Genomic DNA, 20,522 nt, shown 5'->3' on the forward strand with positions numbered 1-20,522 from the left:
ATAAAAGAGATGAAAGAATGAAGTTGGGGAATAAAAAAATTTATCTTCACGGCATACGTGAGATTTCATATGAGTTCTTCTTGTTACTTGTTCTTTCTTGGTTTTGTTTGATCTTGGTATTTGGGCTGCGCCAGATTGGTATCAAAGCTAATTCGCTCCTACGGTTGGCGGCGGATTGATCATGCCACCGAAAAGAAGAGGCGCTCATACCGTTCCGATGGCGGAGATTGAGACACGAGACGAACTAGCCATGCTTCGAAGACAAGTCGAAGACTTGACGTCCCGGATTCTTCACTTGGAAACTTATGGCCAAGATGGAGAAACCGAAGAGGAAGATGAAAACCCGCCTGAACCATTTCCATGACAAGGTGCAAATGGAGGCTCCAGTGAACCCGCGTAAAAGAGACAACTGCAGTTGGGAATCCGGACTGAAAATAGAGATGCCCGAGTTCCATGGTGGATTGTCCACGGAAGAGTTCTTGGATTGGTTACGCACGGTGGAAAGAATATTTGAGTTCAAAGGGGTTCCAAACCACAAGAAAGTCCAAATTGTGGCTTTGAAGCTGAGGGGACGAACCTCGGCATGGTGGACACAATTGGAAGTAACACGATCCCGTCGTGAAAAATCCAAAATCAATACTTGGGAAAAGAAGAAGAAGAAAATGAAGGAAGCCTTCCTCCCTTTTAGATGTCTTCAGTTTCATTATCGAACTCTATAGAATCGAGAAGGCAAGCAGTTGCTTATTGATATAGACTTGGAAGGTCAAGATGAACCCGTCTATGATGAGTATGGGGATGAAGATGATATAGTGGAACTACAACCCATTTATGATGAGTACGAAGATGAGGATGAAATATTAGAACTACATGGCGACGTTGGGGAAGCCCTGGTCATTCGAAAGGCAATGGTTTCACATCAAGACAATTCATATGGTTGGCTCAAAAATAATATTTTTCATACTACATGTACAGTGGCTGAAAATGTTTACTCATTGGTAATCAAAACCAGTTGTAAGAACATCCATCCAGAGTCTACCGTGACCAAGTTACAAATTAACTTCATAGATCATCCAAATTCCTACAAGCTTGTACGGTCGAAACCAGGAAGCAAGGGTGATTCGTCGAAAGACGGTGTATCGAATTCGATGGCGAATTCTTCTCAACAAGGGATGACTGATGCAATCCAAGAATTAGCAATAAATTTTGAGGATGGCTATTTTAGGAAGATTCCAAGTGGAAGTTTCACAAGTAGAAAATACATAAAGTTTTCGTGAATAAGGAGGTGTTTTGGTGAATGGAAACTTGCTTAGCTTACATGATTTTGAGATATGGAAAACTTACATTCTTGGAAAGCTTGCAAGATTATAAACTTTGAGATTTAGCAAGTTTCAAGATTTGAAAGATATGATTTCCTATTCCGTTGAGTATTTTGTTTCCTAAAAAGTTATCATTTTCTAATTTAGCTATTTACTAGATTTGATAGGTTATAGTTGTTTTTCTTATTTGTAACTAGTTTTTAGCTAGGGAAACTTTAATATTTTAGATAGATATGCCAATATCATTTTTAGCTACTTTTTAGATTTTGGAATTTTTTTGGAAATCTTTTAAAGATATAATAAAAGAGATGGAAGCTTGGAGTTGGGGGAGCTTTTGAGATTGAATAAATTTTTTATCTTCACGGCATATGTGAGATTTCGTATGAGTTCTTCTTGTTACTTGTTCTTTCTTAGTTTTGTTTGATCTTGGTATTTGGGCTGCGCCAAATTCTCATGCGATTGCTATCATGTTGGAAGAAATGAATTTAGTAGAAAATCGTTTGGCAATCTAGAATTTGTAATTCATGAAACCAAGTTCATGTCAAAATTATTGTGGATTGAACTATGACATGGGTTGCAAGGCATTGGGAAAGTTGCCCAAGTTGTCCGTCTCCTTTGGGAAACCTTCAAATTAAATAATTGGAAAAGACACATCTATGTTTGGGTAGTTGATTTAGAAACTTAGGAGGATTTTTAGCAAAGCAAACCTAAAGAGAAAAGAAAGTTTCACGTTCTTATTTTAAACATTAATTCCGAATGGGTAAGTCGTATAAATAATAGCTATTAGTTATATTATTAGTAATTGTAGTTAGTTTAAATCAATGGTCTAGATTGAGTCCTAGTTAGGGTTGAAGTTAGTATTTTTCTATAAACTGCCTACGTGCGAAGGTTGTTGCTTGGTTCATCTTTTATGAAATATAAAATTTTCTTCTTTCTTAGAGAAAGTGGGTTATTCTTGTTCTTCGTGGATTCGTCGAACATCCCTTCATGGATTTGAAGGTTTATTCAGATCGGTGTTGATATTAATCAACCTCGACTCATTCTTCGCGCTTCCGGCTACGTCAGGTGGTTTCAGAGCCTTGCTACTTTCCATTGCTTCCCACGGAGAATGAGAAAATCAATCGACCGTAACGGTAGAGATGTTCAACTCTCTACAAGCTACCGTTAATCAAATAGCGGAGCAATTGGCACGGTTGAATCCTATTGAGCGCGAGCAACCCCAAATCGACGACGGTGATTGGCAACAGGATGCTCAAGCTCTAAATCGAGTTCAACATCCCAGCTTTCCTGACGATGATTACTCTAGCGAGGAAGAATTCGAAGAAATAATCCATCCGAGGTATGCTGGTGATCGTGTTCCGCAAACCATGGCTCGTGATTGCGAATATCATATTAAGGTAGATTTACCCGAGTTTAATGGCCAACTCCACATCAAAGATTTTCTTGATTGGCTTGCGGCAGTGAGAGACTTTTCGACTATATGGAGGTCCCGAGGAGAAGAAGGTAAAACTCGTGGCCATCAATATTAAGGAAGGTGCTTCGGCATGGTGGGAACAACTTCAACTATCACGTACAAGGATGGGGAAGCGACCAATCCGGAAGTGGCGCGGATGCGTCAAATCCTTCGCGAGAGATTTTTCCCCATTGATTATGATCAGGTACTCTTTCAACAATACCAAAATTGTCGCCAAGGTAGTATATTGGTGCAAGATTGTACAGAAGAGTTCTACAGGCTATTTTCAGAAATGATATTTTGGAGACCGAGGCACAACAAGTGGCACGCTGCAAAGGAGGTCTTCATCAAGTAATCTATGATCAAATCGCTCTCCACCCGACTTGGACACTATCTGAGGCAGTAAAAATGGCGGAACAGGTCGGCCCAAAGGGATTTTCATGTGAGTCAAACCGTGGTAGAGACATCACAAATGATGATTCCGACAGTGAAAGAGAAGGCGGATTTGGATTTTCCTGTTGGGGTAAGTAAATTTGCCCAAGCGTTCCCGACATGAGGAAGAGGACGTGGAGAAGTTTCTACTACTTAGACAACGTCCCAAATTCCACGACGGGATCCGTATGAGTCGCAGTTCGAGCAACAGATCATATGCTACAAGTGCAACCAAGTGGGTCACAAATCCAATCAATATCCCCAAGGTGGCCAGCGTATGACAAATCTAGTCGTTGGTGACGAACATGAAGATGAAGAAGAGAGCGAAGAGGAACCAAATACAGAAGATCTCATTCCTACTACTTGTGCTCGAGGACGATCTCTTGTGATACGTCGTGTTATGTGTACATCAAAAGTAGAGGAGTCCACGCAACGCAACAATATCTTCAAGTGTAAGTGCATTGTCAAAGAAAGAGTTTACAAAGCCATCATCGATGGAGGTAGCATGGAAACCTACATGTCGAAGGAAAGAGATTCCTTTACTGTAGGTGATCGCCAAATAAGGGCCCGTCAGGTGATCGCCAAATAAATTAAAAGGATAATTTCTCTATAAATAGTTTCTAAAAATTGAAACAAATTCAACCATAATTTGTTGGTAATTAAAGGTTAAAAACCCTTACTCTGAGGGTAAAATCAGTAATTTACAAACCTTTAAGTATCCCTTACTCTGAGGGTATAATCACCTACAATGGGCGAGCTATGCTTTTATTAGTCATATATATATGATGGCCCATTGCATGATGTATTCGACCAATTAGGGATGGGGCAACAATTGCATGCACTCCAATTTAGCATGATAGAATAAACTTTGATAGTGTGATTGATCAAAATGAGAATAATTTGTCTTTGTTGTTCATTCATGCCATTAGAGCCAAAATAGAGTTGAGTAGATATAAAAATACCATTAAAACTTCCCATTTTCTACCTCAAGGAGGAGAAACTCCAATTGATTTTCTCTTCTCAGATTTTGTAAGTGTAAGAGGAAGAGGTATCATCTTCAATGTCTTAAAAAGTAAATTATCATTTAATGAGCAATTTTTTCTAGTATTGCTTTCTAATATTCTATTTTACTTCTTTTGAAAGGAATATTACAGGCTAAGAGTTACTTTAAGACTTTAGATATTGGAGGAAACTAAAAAAATCCAAGGACCTAGACTTGCATCGGCATCTGTAAGTATATAGGAATTATGATTTTATTTGCTACAATACAATTTAATATTCTCATATATGTTTATAATAATTTACTTCATTATTTGGCATGCCATTCGTTGTAAATAAATGGCAAAAGAAAATTCAAAAAATATAGAAAAGAGAAAATACATGAAGAAAATAGTTACCATTCAAAAAAAGGAAGAAAATAGTAAATAAAAACATTTTTTTGATTTAAGTATGAACTCAGAGATTTTTGTGCAGTAAAGATCTTTTATATTAGACTAATTGTTGAGTTTTTATAATTAATTTTGTAGAAAATAATATGTTTACACGAGTATATGCCATATGTAACTCATTATTATACATATGGGGCCATTCATCATGGATTGGTGAATGGATCCAAAGGAGATGAATTCTTTCTAAGAAAAAACTTTCTATTTTAGCTTTTTGTACCAAACGATGAAAAGGATTTCCCTGCAAAGGAAAGGACAAGAAAAGGCTTTCCCCGAAAAGCAATTGGAAAGACCTTTCCTACAAACCAAAAGGGCCCTCAGTTTTTTCTGTACATGAGAAAAGAACCATATGAGATGGACAGTTCAAATAACTCTGATCTTCAGTTCTAATTTCTATAAATTCTAAAATACGGAAATCTTTGCCCTTTTAAATTCGCATCATCATGCTTATTACAAATTCCTGCTTTGGGGACTAAAATGCTCTCTATAATTCTAAGTCGGGCAAGAGTAATCATCTCTAAAATCAGAAAATGGTTTGTTTGTTTTTCTATCCTTTTCTATTTTCAATTTTGTTTTCAGATATGAAATCATTTCTCGGCATTTCATTTTTGATTTATTTTGAATTTGTTCTTACTTTTGAATGAATTAATCGATTCTTGGATTGTGGTGTTTTTTGGTAGGCAATTTGTGGTATTCTATTTTTTATGTTCGTAATTTGTTGTATTCTTGTGTAACATGATTTGAAATTCTTATGGAATCAATTATTGAAAAAATTTAAAAAGAAATTTGAAGATCTGATTCGAATAAAATTTCAAAACATGTTATCCAAGAATACCACAAATTCTTGGATAACATGCCATGCGTTATCCGACTACGCATGGATCCTCAACGAGGAATGCAGCTATGTGTGCTATAGATAGCATTTTACTTAACAAGAGCCCTCTAGTAATGAGGGCCATGTTAGACAGTAATCATACTCAATATCAAACTCTTAACATTGAATTTTAGCTTAGAATTTTAGAAATCATCTCTGTACAAATAGGACAACATTATAAAATCAAAACATTTTCAGCTGACCAATTTATAGGAAGTGCAACCCATGTGAAATCAACAAAGTTCACACAAGTTTATAACTAATCATATTAAGAGTGTTGTAATTTAGCCAACTTATTAAGGAGAGATAGAACTGAAAAAACGAGGAAAATTAGGAATAACCAAAAAACAAACACCCTCTCACTCTTCTTCCACCCCCCACCATCAGGGCGCGTTTAGATGTGCCCAAATGGAAATTTGGGTGTACATCCAATTGCACCCATTAGGTCTCAAGAACAAGTGTTTGTCTTGAACATGGTCTTGCACCGGCATAAATCTGTGGATCAAGCACTACGGATGTGCTGAACTTGCCGGAAATGTTTTTGCGCCGCGATAATTCCTTCAGCTGCCTTATCTCTTCCATCTTCCTTCGACCCATCGCCGGCACTTGCTTTCTGGTTTGGAGAACAGAAAATCGAAAGAAAATCCAAAAAACACCTTGTTAAGGGACTATCGCTACCTAAGGAACCAGTCCTACTCAACTTCATAGATTGGCCTGATTTCGTCGACATGACTCTTCTCAACAAGCTTTGAATTATACTATGGCTCACAATCTCAAGCTATGTTTGAGTCTCCTAAAATTTCTTGATTATATATATGGAAGATGTGCCTTGTAGCTCAAGAGACTGATTCGTGGTAAACAAGCAACACCTGCTCACATTGACATCCACTAAGAAAGTTCTGAGTGTTTTCCTTGTTATTCTTCGCCTTTTGGCCATTCACCCCACCTTGATCGGCATCTTAGAAACTCATACTAGGTAACGAAATACAAAATAGGGCCCACCAGAGTACCATCATCATTGACGAGTACACGGGAGATGTACCCAATTTCCACCCTTCTTCATCTGCTAGGTCCATGTGGCAACGAAATTACAAGGATGATTCCTGTATAAATATTTGTTAATAATTGTCACAAGGGATTTGCTAGGGATCATCGCAGAAGGCATCACGTGGGCGGACTGTTGCATGAGAGAGCAGCCACACAGGCTTGAATTTTGTCTTATTCATTTAATTCATCCGCTCTCTCATGAAACAGGCCGTCCGCAGTCTGTGAAGTGCCTTCTGCGATGATAATTTAGTGGTAATTATAGGCTAAAAACCCTTACTCTTGAGTATAAAATTAGTAATTTATAAACCACCAAGTTTATTCTGTCCAAATAAGAAAAATGTCATGAAGAAATACTAGCAAAGAAAAAAATAACAGAAAGAACAGTTCTGTGGACAACCTCACATCATATCTAGAACATTACACGTGGCAATGATACAAAAAATCAACCCGTCTCTACAAAATAGACTTCACATCTTAACCAACTAAACTAACAGTCTTTCCCCAGCCCAAGAAAACCATACAGCAAAAATAGGATGAATTTTAACAGAACTTCAAACCTCAACAGCTAAATGATGCCAAGCTTACCATCATCCCCAGAATCAATAGGAACTACAGGAGGCTCCCCAGCCATCATCTGAGACTCATCATCAAGATGAATCTGCGCAAAATTATTGACAATCTCCTTCCTCTCCCTATAAATGGTTTCCTTCTTCTCCTCCTCGGCCTTATCCACCTTCTCTTTGGTCATCAAACTGACATCCTCGGCCGCCTTGGCCACCATATTCAGAGCGCTCGAAACCCATGATGCCCCCGTTGAGATATATCGGTTGTTCATGATGGCCGAGCCAGCACTGCTTGCTTTCTGCTCTGCAACAGCAATGGCTGACCTTGTGTTCTTGGAAACCTGGAACAGCTCGTCCACCTCCCTCACCTTCTCATTGACCACGGCCGTCCCCAAGCTGAGCTTCTCACTTAGGCCCATCTTCCGGTCAAGGGAGACTACCGTGGCAGAGGCATTTGATGTTAAGTGGTGTCGCTCGTCAAATGTCTTTGCCTTGTGGAGTGCGTCTTTCCCCAGGACGTAGCCCTTGGCAAGCATGCTGCTCACCACATCCTCAGCCTTTTTAACTGCAGAATCAGCACCAGATAACTTCCTCTCCTTCAAAGGGGAAGAAGACCAGAAAAGAAGTGAAATATCAGTTCTGCATACATTTACACAGCTCACAACTGTGCAAACATGCACCATGCATAGATTTGACAATGGGTAAAGGTCTCAAGTTTAACCTGTCATTAGTCAAAGAATCCTAGTGTGTTTGAGTGATGACATAATAATGAAATTCTAAGAAAAAAATGTCACTCACAAACCTTTACTATTAGTATTATCATCAAAGAAATGGATTTTCTAGAAAATGAAAAACATGATATAGATAAAAAGAAAAATCGTATAATTCAACCCTTTTGAAGTAATTTATGTTGTTTTATCAAGATGAATTAGAGGCTACTAGGCTAGACATCTCTAGGAATCAAAAGTAGGTATTTTATTTGGAAGTGATATGAATAGTGTCAAAACAGGGAAGGAACACAAGATGCTCAAAAAGAAAGAGTTGATGGGATCAATCTATTATGAATCAAATAACAAGGAATGTTCCTGCACATTTAGAATTTGACCAGCAGTTAAATACTTAAATGTCCACCTGATGGAATTATGACCAAAATAAAAATTCCGAAAATGGACCAAATGGATGAAACAAGCTTAAGTAGAAACTGTATGCATCAACAGATGGCACCATTGACAAAAGATAGAATCATTTTAAGATTGTTCTTGGAAGCATATTGGTTATTTTTTCAAGTGCAAGGGGACTGATCATTTCATAAAAGATGAGGCTGCTATCAGAAGTCAATATATCTAATGATATTATGGAAGCATCATGGTTAAAACTTTTGGATATAAAAAGTAACAGTTTCGTTCATAGAATGAAAAGAGATAGTAGTAAGGAGTCCACAGTAATCCTCTATATACACTTTCCTATTTCTGTATGAAATTTATCGGTACTGTTTTATCTTATTTTTTCTTTTGCAATTCTTATTGCCACCACTCTCAACTGGTGTGGGGAGGAAATGTGGGGCTGGAAATATAGGCATGAGGAATGATATTTGCAGTCATTGAACACCCATCCTTGGATGCATGCAACACTAGAAACTGCCACCTGACAGGGTACAAACAAGGAGCCTATCTTTCAATGAAACGGTCATTTCTAGCACTAAATAAGCCTGTGAATAGGGTGTTCAGTGCTTACGAATATCATTCCTTTACATAAATGGAAAGAACTAATATACTCTAGTTTTTAAGGATAATGACAGGCTGCAAATCACATTGTGCAACTGTAACTTATGGACAAAGATTGGGGTATTCATGTCATTTAACACCCATGATCTACACCAGTGATATCCTCCAGGTGTTGACACAAAATTATAGGAAGATAATTCAGAGCAGTTGAAAGTTGAATGACTTTATTAATCATGACTTATGACCATACACAATTATTGCCCTCAAAATTATTGAAAACCTGAGGACAACAGCAGCCTTTTTTCCTTCTTTTTCTTCACCAGCGATGAGTATGGTACACATGCATCTTTATTAAGACAGAGACTATACAAGTATGGTAGGCCTTTCACATGCAATTATGATTTTTTCTTGTTAACTAAAAATCACAACATTACTGAGTCAGTGATTACCTCAACTTATATAAGTAAAGCATGCATTGTGCAAAACAAAGTCTCAGAATTTACCAAAGGTGGTGGAAATGCTGAAGGAGGCAGCTGATAATTTTCGACTGGAGTTATGGTGACAGAAAGATCAACTATAGTAGCTCCCTACATCAATAACATAAATGGGATCAACCACCAGTCAAATGCCGGATGGAGAAACAGGTCATACATGCATGGATCCAAAAAGCCTTCATGTAAGAAAAATCCATCCAAAAGCTTTAGGCATAAAACCAAATTACAAATACAAATTATGGAGCATTAACACACCGACAAAAGCATTGCTGTGTCTGCTCCCTGTGACTCCTTGAAGGTAACATATGCAACCTGAGACTTCTCAGATTCACTGCAATGAGAGAATGGCCAAATTATTCAGGATAACTTTTATAAGAAAAACAGATGAACAGAACAAATGATTGAAGACTGACCTTAGAACTTCAATATATTGGATATCACCAGAGAAGGAAAAAAATTCTTTGATGTCATGCTCAGATGCAGCTAGAGAAATATTGCTAACTTTCAGTGTTTTTATCTGTAGCAAGAAACAATAGATGGGTGCATGAACATTGTAACTCTTTGCCAACAGACTTTAATAGAAAAATCCAACAAACTCAAGTCTTTTAGGTAAGTGCCGTCTATAATTAAATTGGAGGAAGATCTCAGTCAAAGATTCAAAGCAATAAGAGGTGAAAGTATTCACGCCAACATCCAAAGGCAATATCAAATCCAAGTCTGGGTATCTAATACACTGTATGAGGGTTCATAAGAAGCAAGGAATAGTTTCAAGGAAAAATTAATTTAAACCTTAGCAACTTGAAAGGACAAATCGGCAAATAGAGTGAGACGTTGGACATAAATTCCAGTAATTCAATCAGTGGTTTCATTTTCTACAGCCTCCCGTTTGGTTCATTATGAACACAGTAAGAACAGAAGGAATACAAAGGCATCCATCCACATCATTTAAGGGTAAGAAAAAATACAGCAGATGCACATTATGCTGCCTTCGTTGGGGAACTCCAGCTAGACTATAGTGACTTATAATTTTCACCAATTAATATAGTTCCAAATAATTTAACTCTCACTTCTGAAACATCAATTGTCCAATTCGGTGTAATGGCCAACTGGGGATCCATTCCCATCCTCGGATCACAGTGGTTCATTGGGACCTGCACATCACATGCTCAATTAGGAGTCTCTCACAAAATAAAAACCAAAAATTATTAGGATAGATGGGCAACAAAGATAAATGGAACCGGACAGAGTGTTTCAAAAAGATATAATACAAAGCAGGTCTACTGTTGTACATCCAACCAACTAAAGTTGGTGAAAACAAAAGACAGATAAAGGTTAATGAGCAATAATAGAATCCATGGAAGCGTGTATTCATTAGTCATCATCAAAGGTTCGGGATAGAATCAGGTAGTGACCTAAATGTCTATGTCAATGCTACAATATCTTACGATAGTGCCTTAATAACTTGAACAAAATTCTTGTGAAATCATGATATAATTGAAATCTGCCTCGGCTACCATAACAACTGCCTTCAGCTAGACCACCATTATCCATATATTGGAGCAAAACTATCCTCTTGCATGGTACCTCAGCCAGACCACCATTATCCATAGCAGCATGTGAAGATGTGAACTACATGTTCCCAAAAAGATAAAATCACACGAACTCTCCAGTACCACTTTAATGACATAGTCTGATGCTGAAACATTCACTTCCTAGCCAATAGGCAGGAGGGTCAATCTATTTGAAATGATATTCATTTTGCACATTTCCTGTTTCCGGCTGTTGTTTATATTCTAATCAGTTTCTCCCAGGTTTCCTTAAAATTTCCGTTGGTTGGTCACATCTGTTACGACCAGGAAACAGTTGCTTATGCCATAAAATTAAAGTTTTATGCGACTTAACAGCATTTTCTGGAAGGAAGATGAGGGATACTTGGAGAGCTTATAAGACGAGATTCGGTATCTATGAGAAGCTTTCAAATACCTACAGCCTGTTTGGGCGATGATTACACGAGTTGATGTCTGATCGGTCAGTGCGAGTGTGTGATTTGTTTTGAATGCCTGGCCATGCCAATTTGTGAAATAAAGAGTCCAAAATTCAATTCTATGAGCAGTCAACTTCCTTGGAATTTAGGTGATTGAGAAGAACAGGGGAATGTCACTTCTTCCTCGGTCCCTAATGCCTTTTTAGATAAAAGGACTTTTAAACGACACGGGGCAAGTGATTGATTTTAACGTCAATACATGCAAAATGTAAACAACTCGATTAAATATCAATGCCGTAGAATGCAAACGACCAAAATGTTGTAGTTTCACTCCAAGAATTGAAGATCCGACGAAATTGATTCAACGTCTCCAGTGAACATTTCTCTTTGATTCTTTATCCATAGCACCTACATTTGTGTGTTGTTTTATTAAGAAGTTAATCTGATTCTTGTCAACCTTTGGTCATTGGTCATTTGCATTCTGTGCAACAACATTTAATCGAGTCGTTTACATTTGTATCGACATTAAAAGCCATCACTTTGGCCCGGTGTCATTTGAAAGTCCTTTCGTCTAAAAATACATTAGAGCCCAAAAAAGAAGTGATGCTCTCCTCCTCTTCTCAATCGTCTGAAATCCAATCCCAGGGGACAGAAATTGATTACCCCTAGAATTGAATTTTCAACTCCTTATTTCACAAACTGGCTTACTGGTACTACAAATCACACACTCGCACTGACCGACCGGTCATTAACTCGGGCAATCATCGCCCAAACAATTTTTGGCACACCCGGTGGGACCCTAGTGTGACGCATCGTCAAATGGCTCCTACTACCAAAAATAGAAATACAAATGACGGTGTTGCAGGAAATCCTAGTGATTCTAATGTTCTTGAAAATACGGAGAATAAAGATCAAAGGGTTTTTAAAAGGGAAAATCCACTAGGAGAGAATCCTAACCCAGTTTCCTCAAGTAGAGACTTCTCTAAGGGAATGAAATACTGATATGCCTGTCTCACTTCAAGACATGGCCATCTCGATTAGACAACACATAGTTGAAAATTCTCACGAGTTATCCCAAATTGTAGCTTGTCAAATTTCTAAAGTGAATAGACCCTTCTAATCCTCTAGAGAATTTTTTTCCTGACAAGTCGACAGACTGTTCGATCTGCTTTCTGATAGAATCACACCAACATCATTGTTCAACTACCCATTTGGCAGGGCAATAGACCGATTCAATGAATACCAAAGGAATCAACCCTCAAATTTACAAAGGTTTGGAAGTTCAAACTTTTTCAAAGTAAAAAATCAGATACCCGAGCCAGATTCCTTCCAAAGGAAAGGAAAAGAAATTAAGACCAAAAAGTTTGAAGAATGAGCCCCATTTTAATATAATCGGTCAGGCAGGTATAACCATTCACCTTTTACTCGAGGTTGTATTCCGAGGGAAACAAACAAAAAACCTCATATGATGAAGCCGCCAATAACTCCAGTTGGTGTATGGCACAGGTTAAGATACCGGCCTTTTCAAGTTCCACATTAATCTCATCAAATAACCAAAACTCAGAAAAGGTGGCAATGACAACAGGCACTTTCTAGGAGAATTCAAATTGAGCTTGGTTAAAACCAAACGTTGAAGGTTCAACCGAATCAGTGAATCAGGCCAAGCGAGAAAGGAGAATCCAGTAATTCTGAAGTGGAGGCTTTGAAGGAAGGAACATAAGAGAAAGAATCTTTGGAAAATTCTTCTAATAAAAGAAGTTCGACCGATTGGGTCGATGGTGAAAACGATCATGAGGACAATTTCGAGAAACAGATACAAGCCATCTGATCTTTACCAAGGTAGAAATCAACATGGTGTTCGTCGTGCCCAGATCATACCAGACCCATCCTGAACAACCTTCATATCTATAAGATAATGTAGGAGAGGAATTCTTTCAAATTCTAGACATTGGTATTGACCAGGATGGGCTGATGGAACAAGTTCGAAGACTAAGAACCGATGGAGTGAAGATGACACGCAAAAGTTTGCATTATCCAGTCCCGTCCAAGTAACAAATTGTAGTTCGACAAACACTCCATGATAAAAAATGCCGTCAAGACAGTCTTACTCCTGACAATTAATTCGACGGGAAGAATAATTCCTTTTGGCTTCTAAGCACCTCCCATAAAATTAACATCTGTTACTTCGACTAGGATGAGGTCAGTCTCATCTTTTCCTAATTTTCTCATCATTGTTACGGGTATATTGTTGGCCGCTGCCCCGTTCTCAATACCACTAGCATGTTGACCTCATCATTTAAGTGGTTAGTCAACTCCTTGGTTGGTCATTCAAAAAAAGTTTTTGCGGCTTCATATTCCTCCATCAAAAGGTCAGCAGTTCTCCATCAAAAGCTATCAGACTGTTACTATGTGCAACCCAAGATGAATTGACACTCTAAAGAACCATTCGTGAACCCTAATTTTGTCAGGTCACCTAGTAACATTTGTAGAAACTCATAAGTAGTTACCCTCAACCATAACAAATCAGTGTAGGAGACCTCCATCTTGCCTAGATGAGCACATACTTCCTGAACATGGTTGATTAACATTTGAAACTTTTCAGTATACTAAATGAGGAATATATGCAGATACTAGTGTGGACTCAATCAATAAAAGGCATACACAAAGTCCTCCATTAAGAATTCCCATATCTTTTAAGAAAGTGCCTAGTGCTGACTCAAGCAACCCTCAGAAGGTATTAAGTATTAATTCCTAAATGAGCAAATAAAATAGGTATTGAAGCAATCTAACTCGCATGATAGACCACGAATTAACACCAACATACAAGAAAACCCCCCATGTAAAAATGAATTATGCATCAGGAACTCAAGAAACCTTGGTCACCATGCATTATTCACAATAATCCCTTCTCTCCACATGCTTCAGTAATATCAGACCCTGAAGTGTCAACTCAGAAAACAAAAGCCTTTCTTTTGTCTCTTTAGTCAAGTGCAAAAGCTTTTATTAAAAAGCAAAATACTATTACATAATGTCCATCTAAAGGAAAGATTATCACAAGTTATGCATAGGACAACACATGTCCGCATCATCAATGAAAATAAGTCAGCAGTTCTGATTTTTTAACGGACAATGCATTTGCTTCGTATGGATGTGGGAGATTCTTCTTAAAAATTTGAGGAAAGAAGGCAATGAACCAATGTTGTGGAAGGAGATAGCCCCTATGCCATCTAATCGCCCAAATCTAACATGATTTGCATACTCGATCAAGTACCCGAAAAAATCAACAAATCAATTCAGCTATCAACATTAGGGGATAGCTACCACAGTGCAAGATAAAAATCCTGTCCAGCTCCAACGGAAGAACCATAAGCTCCTCTATGATTCAACGATATGGCTGCATGAGTCTTCTACTTAGGATGTCACTCACTCTTTCAAAATGTTACGATTCCCTAACTATTCGGAACCTTCACGCAGTAACAGATTCCTACAATCTTTATGCAATAAAATAGTTATTTACTGTCGGTGTTTGTTACTACTACCGCATTTCTTCCACAGATCCTGTTAGCCAAAGTTGTCAAAGCACTCACACAACAGCAAATAAGGTTTGAGCACCCTGTTCAAACAGGGCAAAAACCGAAAGCAATGGGGCAGAGGAGTAATAGAACTATCCAGCTATTACCAACTTAAAACCTTAAGCAGCAAATAAAAGTCGTATGTTTGAAAATTCCACTTTACTAACCTTACCACTTCCATATGCCTGAAGCACAAAAAGTAAATGCCCTCTTATATTTTACCTGGAGAATCATCTACCACAATTTCTATATGGCATTGAAAATCTCTGCCGTGTTAAAACACAACATAGCTTTAACTCCATAACTCCCTAGACATTTGGGGGCATTTCTCTTTCCAATCAACTAGATGTACCCTCCTATCTAGACCCTTTTCAATTCAAAGCAAATGCTGCTGAATCTTTATAGCTTCCATTGCAATCGTCGACACCGTATAATAAATGGGTGTGTACTAGCCAATCAGGTTGGACCTTAGTGAGCATTCACGTAAAGGAGAAAAAGTAATGATGCCAACAAAGTGGGAGAAGTTTGTGTATGTCATAAGTCACGGGTTTGCTCCCCGGAGACTTGTGATCGAATCCCACCCGGGATTACCTCATGCGCATGGTTTATGGGCGATTGCGCGCATCCGTAGGGAATAGTCCTACTTCCAAAGGGGTGGGGACACCCTATGTTACCAAAAAAAAAAAAAAAAAAAAAAAAAGAAGAAGTTTGTGTATGTATCCTATGAGAGTTTATAGGGTGCCCGATCGGGCACGTATACTAGAGGGGCATCCACCCTTGATATTTGATCCAACAGCAGCCCACTTTTTCAACTTTTTAAGAGGCTGCTGTTGGATCAAATATCAAGGGCAGATGCCCCACCAGTGTTGGTGCCTGATTTCTCGTATCCTATAACTAGAAGCTAGAAACAACAAGAGAATAGTAGTAACTAGAACGAATGATCATCTTTTTCCTTGGCAGCTCAAATATGATTTCTGTTGGGAAAGTAGCCTTATTTCCCAGCCGCTTTCGTTGTGGTGGGAAGGTAGGAACCAAAATAGAAATATTCTCTAGGTTTTTTGGAAACTTAGGTATATTAAACCCCCATGCATACAGCTATTTTGTGGGAGGCAAGAGAGAGGTATTTCTCTCTTGGGTTGCGGCAAGAGTAGAGATAGATGTGTTGGCTGCCTCTTGTGAGAGAGAGAAAGAGAGGAGGGAAAGAGGGAGAGAGAAAGAGAAAAGGAGAAAAGGGTTTTTTCTTTGGGTTTTTCTCAGGTTCTCTTGGGGTTTTTTCTTGGGGTTTTTTTCTTGGGTGTTCTCTTGTGGGTCTCTCTTGGGTTACTATTGGTTTGAGAGAAGTAAGGAAAGGGTTGCGGGTTTTGAGTTTAATCCATTGTAATCCTTGTATATTGTTTTCTCATCGTGTTTCTTGCCTGTGGACGTAGGCTTGGCCAAACCACGTAAAATCTTGGTGTTCATCTTGTGGCTTGTTTTGTTACTTTAATTTTCCGTTAATTTGTGCACGATCGGAATGGATTTGCCCAGCGGATTTTCTCTAACAGTTTCCATACATACAAACATTGGTTACAGCCTCACAAGATGAATCCCGTAAAAGCAAATAAAATAGGGTATAAACAAGGCTTATGAATCATTCTTGGCAAAAGGTATAATATATCCAATCTAATCCAATAAACCCTTAGACGCACCCTTGCTATTCACTCACTCAATTAATGAAACTCGGATGAAAATAATGAACCCAGTAATGCAACCCAATTCAAACCTTAGACATAATTTCTCAAGGGTTTGATTTTACAGACTCTGTCCTTAAAATTTGCTTACGAATCCAACAGAGAATAAAAAGAAAAACCTAGCAGGTCTCCAATGCGATTCAGACTCCATAAACAAACTACCCGATTTCGCAACTCGAATGAACATCAATCAACAAAAATGCATATTAACAACCAATTATGATTCTCAACAACACATCAAATAAGAGTCAAATAAACGCATTTTTTAGAACAAGTAAAGCAGATTAAAGGAGATGAATATTGACTCACCGACATTTGAAGGTCGTTGATGGAATTCGTAAAACCAATTGGGTCTTGGAAGAAATCGAAATCCAATTCAAGAAACTACAAAGGGTGGTAGAACTTGAGCAATACCTCTCTCTCTCTCTCTCTCTCTCTCTCTCTCTCTCTCTCTCTCTTTCTCTCTCTCTCTCTCTCTCTCTCTCTCTCTCTCTCTCTCTCTCTCTTTCTCTCTCAGAAAATTTCACATGCAGAGAAAAGAGCAGGAAAATCGAGAAAGTGATGGGTAGAATAGGTTGCATGTTCTCAGGGGTTTTAGTTTTGTAACTACCACCACGTCGGCAGCACTCCCCGCGGGAATTTCGCTCTTCCGCCCTTTTTTTAATTTTTTTGTAAACAAAGAAATATACAGGATAAAAAAATGCCCTGTTCGGATTGATGGAAAGTTATTTCTGATGGAAAATTATATCTTCTTACAATCTAGAGGGAAATGATTTGATGAGAAATTATATAGTGGGCAACCGTGAAGTCCCATGAAAGTGGTACGTAAAACTTACCACCACCCTCTTAAAAAGTGCACTGCTGGTGGATCAAATATCATGGGTGGTACGCTTTTCACGGTACTTGACCCTCGGGCACCATATAAAAACTCTGATATGATAATGGTTAATTTAGAGGGATATTATCATAAATTGAGGGCCCCCACCCCCTAAATGGGCACCACCCTTTAACAGATGAGAGTGGTTCACTACTTGAGGATAAATTCACCCCCTTCAACATTTTTCTTTGCCTTTAAAATCTAACGAATAACATTGAGAGAAAAGTTTGGGTGGGGTGGGGGGTGGGGGGGCTATATTTTTTTTAGTTCAAGTGATTCTTTTATGCGTAAAATAAGTAAGAACTTTTAGAAATATTTTTTCCTTTCCAAACTTTTCAATAAAATTACCTACAATCCAAACAGTTGTAAAACTTTTTTTACATGGTAATTTTTTTAGAAGGTAATTTTTCAAGGAAAATTACAAAACTTTTTCTTGGTTGATAAGCTGGGACTGAACATGGGACCTCCGCCTTAATAACAAAGCCTTGACAATTGGGCTAGAGGCTAAACCGAAGTTACAGACCTACTAGACACGAGTTTTTATTTTTGCACGGAAACATAATTTTTTTCCATAGATCCAAACACTAAATAGAATATATGTTATGATGATTCCTAATCGGGACATGATAATGACTTCTAGTGGGTATCTCATTGTCCAATCCATTTTCACTAGCCGTACCATGATCACATAGATCTTAGCCTAGTTCTGCCCTCTTCCTTACACATTGCTCTATTCGGCAGTGGTCTTGTTCCTGATATTGTATCATATTTCTCTATTTAATATTCTTAGGGGCCTGTCTAACCTCATTTTACCCATAAAAAAAGATGATCTTAGCCCTAGGTCAAGCCTTGATTAGAAAAGGTCAGATTTGATTGTCTCTAAACATTTTCTTCTAATGATTTCTTTGCTATTCTCACTAGCCCCAACATGATCAGAGGATCTTACCTCTTTCTGCCTATTTAAGGCCTAATGGCGAGGGTGCAAAGACACAAAAACTCATTTGAGATCACTAGTTATAATAACCTTAAAAAAGTTTTACAAGAGAAGCATAAGAGAAGTGGTTAACTAGGTAAGGTTTAACAGGAAAGGCCAAGGCTTGTGTTTATAATTAAACACCTCTTATTTGGTTTAGCATACTTCCCTGCCTACAATGTCGATGCTAACCAATTGAGTAGAAAAAAAAATCTTAATGTTTACGGTGTTGATCCCCCAAAGGAGTTCGGGTTGTGAGACACATTCAAATTCAATATGAATCGAGTCCAGAAAAGAAAAATAAAGAAAAAAATGGGAGGGAGGGGTCAAAAGTCACTTATTGAGTGAAATGAATAATGGGAGGGAGGGGTCAAGTGCATCATAGGAACTACAAAAGTAGGGTTCTTTTTCTTTCGTATACTTATAGTTATTATTATACTCGTAAACTGTTTCATGTTGATAGTTTCTGTGATTCCATGGTTTATACCTATTTGCACAAATACCTCGATGATTTCCGATGGTTAATACATAGAGTCCAATAAGCATATCTTGGGTTGGTATGGAAATGGGATCCCCAATCGGTGGAGACAAGAGATAGTAAATATTTGTTCTTCCACCGTGAGAGGGGCTGATTGAGATTGTTTGAGCAACTCGCATAATCGTTGACCTCTTGCCAACTGATTATGAGTGGCTTTATCGAGATTAGAAGCGAATTGTGCGCTCACTCACAATCTACGGATAAAAAATAGCTTACTTACGAAGGGAACGAGTGGAGTATACGAAACGAGGGGCTAAGGGCTTAACAGCGCCTCACAGAGCAAGCTCTATTTATGGGTTTGATCAGTGTGATATAGATTTATCCTAATAAATATCTATTGACAATCTTAGCTTCTAATTGAATTGATACGTGTTAACGACGCGTGGAGATTCACGGGTACGTCTCTTCCCTCCAACAATATCCCCGTGAATCTCCACACATCTTTAACAAAAAAAAAAATAATAATTTAAATTTTCAGCTGGTTTTTCCCAATCAATTGCTGATTATTCACTTTTTACTTTGAAGAATGGGACCAAATTTACTGCCGTTTTAGTTTATGTGGATGATGTGATCATCACTGGCAACGATGATGCGGCTATTGTGCATTTGAAGAAGTTTCTACACGACAAGTTTCACATCATAGATCTCGGTCCATTGAAATTCTTCCTAGGGATCGAAGTTGCACGCTCTAGTAAAGGAATATTCCTCAGTCAAAGAAAATATATTCTAGATATCCTAAGTGAGACTGATTTTCTTGGATGTCGACCTGTTAAGTTTCCAATGGAACAACACACTCGCCTACGAGATGATGAAGGTGAGCTTTTAAGTGATCCGGGCTCATATAGGAGGTTGGTGGGACGTCTTATTTATCTTACCGTTACACGCCCTGATATCACTTTTTCAGTTCACCAATCGAGTCAGTTTATGCAAACTCCTCGTAAATCTCATCTTGAGGTACCTTTCAGGATTCTACTGTATCTCAAATGAACACCGGGTCATGGGATCTTGCCTCCTTCTATAAACAATCTTCAACTTTATGCTTATTCCGACTCAGACTATGCTAGTTGTCCTTGACAAGAAAGTCTACCACTGGTTACATTACTTTTCTTGGATCAACCCCCATATCTTGGAGAGCTAAAAAGCAATCAGTTGTTGCGAGGTCATCTGTTGAAGCAGAATATCGTTCAATGGCTACTACTACTTGTGAACTAACTTGGCTTATGTATCTTCTCAATGACCTTGGAATTTCTCATTCCCAGCCAATGCATGCAACTATATTGTGATAGTCAAGCTGCCTTATTTGATGCCAGTGGCCCCATGTATACCCATCTCGTTTGAAGCTGATATCGAAACTACCATATTTTGATAATGGCACTACTCACTTAGTTTTACACTGATTGGATGTTGATAGAATAAGTGTAAAAGAAAGTGACTTGACATTATCAAAATATTGCCGTTGTTTTTGCTTCCTCTTCAAATTCTGTGCTATTTTTTTATTTT

At 38.2% G+C, this 20,522-nt stretch overlaps 1 protein-coding gene across 1 annotated transcript; it reads right to left on the bottom strand.

The window, feature by feature from the left end:
• Positions 1-6,846: 6,846 nt before the first annotated feature.
• LOC143880928 (binding partner of ACD11 1-like) lies at positions 6,847-17,089 on the bottom strand. The gene is made up of 6 exons (XM_077383906.1): positions 16,944-17,089; positions 10,416-10,499; positions 9,762-9,865; positions 9,604-9,679; positions 9,358-9,441; positions 6,847-7,726 (listed from the first exon to the last, which is right to left on the bottom strand). Exons 1-6 carry the CDS (start codon positions 16,947-16,949, stop codon positions 7,133-7,135), a joined length of 948 nt encoding a protein of 315 aa, XP_077240021.1. The 5' UTR covers positions 16,950-17,089; the 3' UTR covers positions 6,847-7,132.
• Between the last annotated feature and the right edge of the window lie 3,433 nt (positions 17,090-20,522).

Source organism: Tasmannia lanceolata, unplaced genomic scaffold (genome assembly GCF_043159265.1).
Source record: "Tasmannia lanceolata isolate RefF3 unplaced genomic scaffold, GAP_Taslan_0.1 ptg000007l, whole genome shotgun sequence".
In the NCBI taxonomy this organism is placed as follows: Eukaryota; Viridiplantae; Streptophyta; class Magnoliopsida; order Canellales; family Winteraceae; genus Tasmannia; species Tasmannia lanceolata.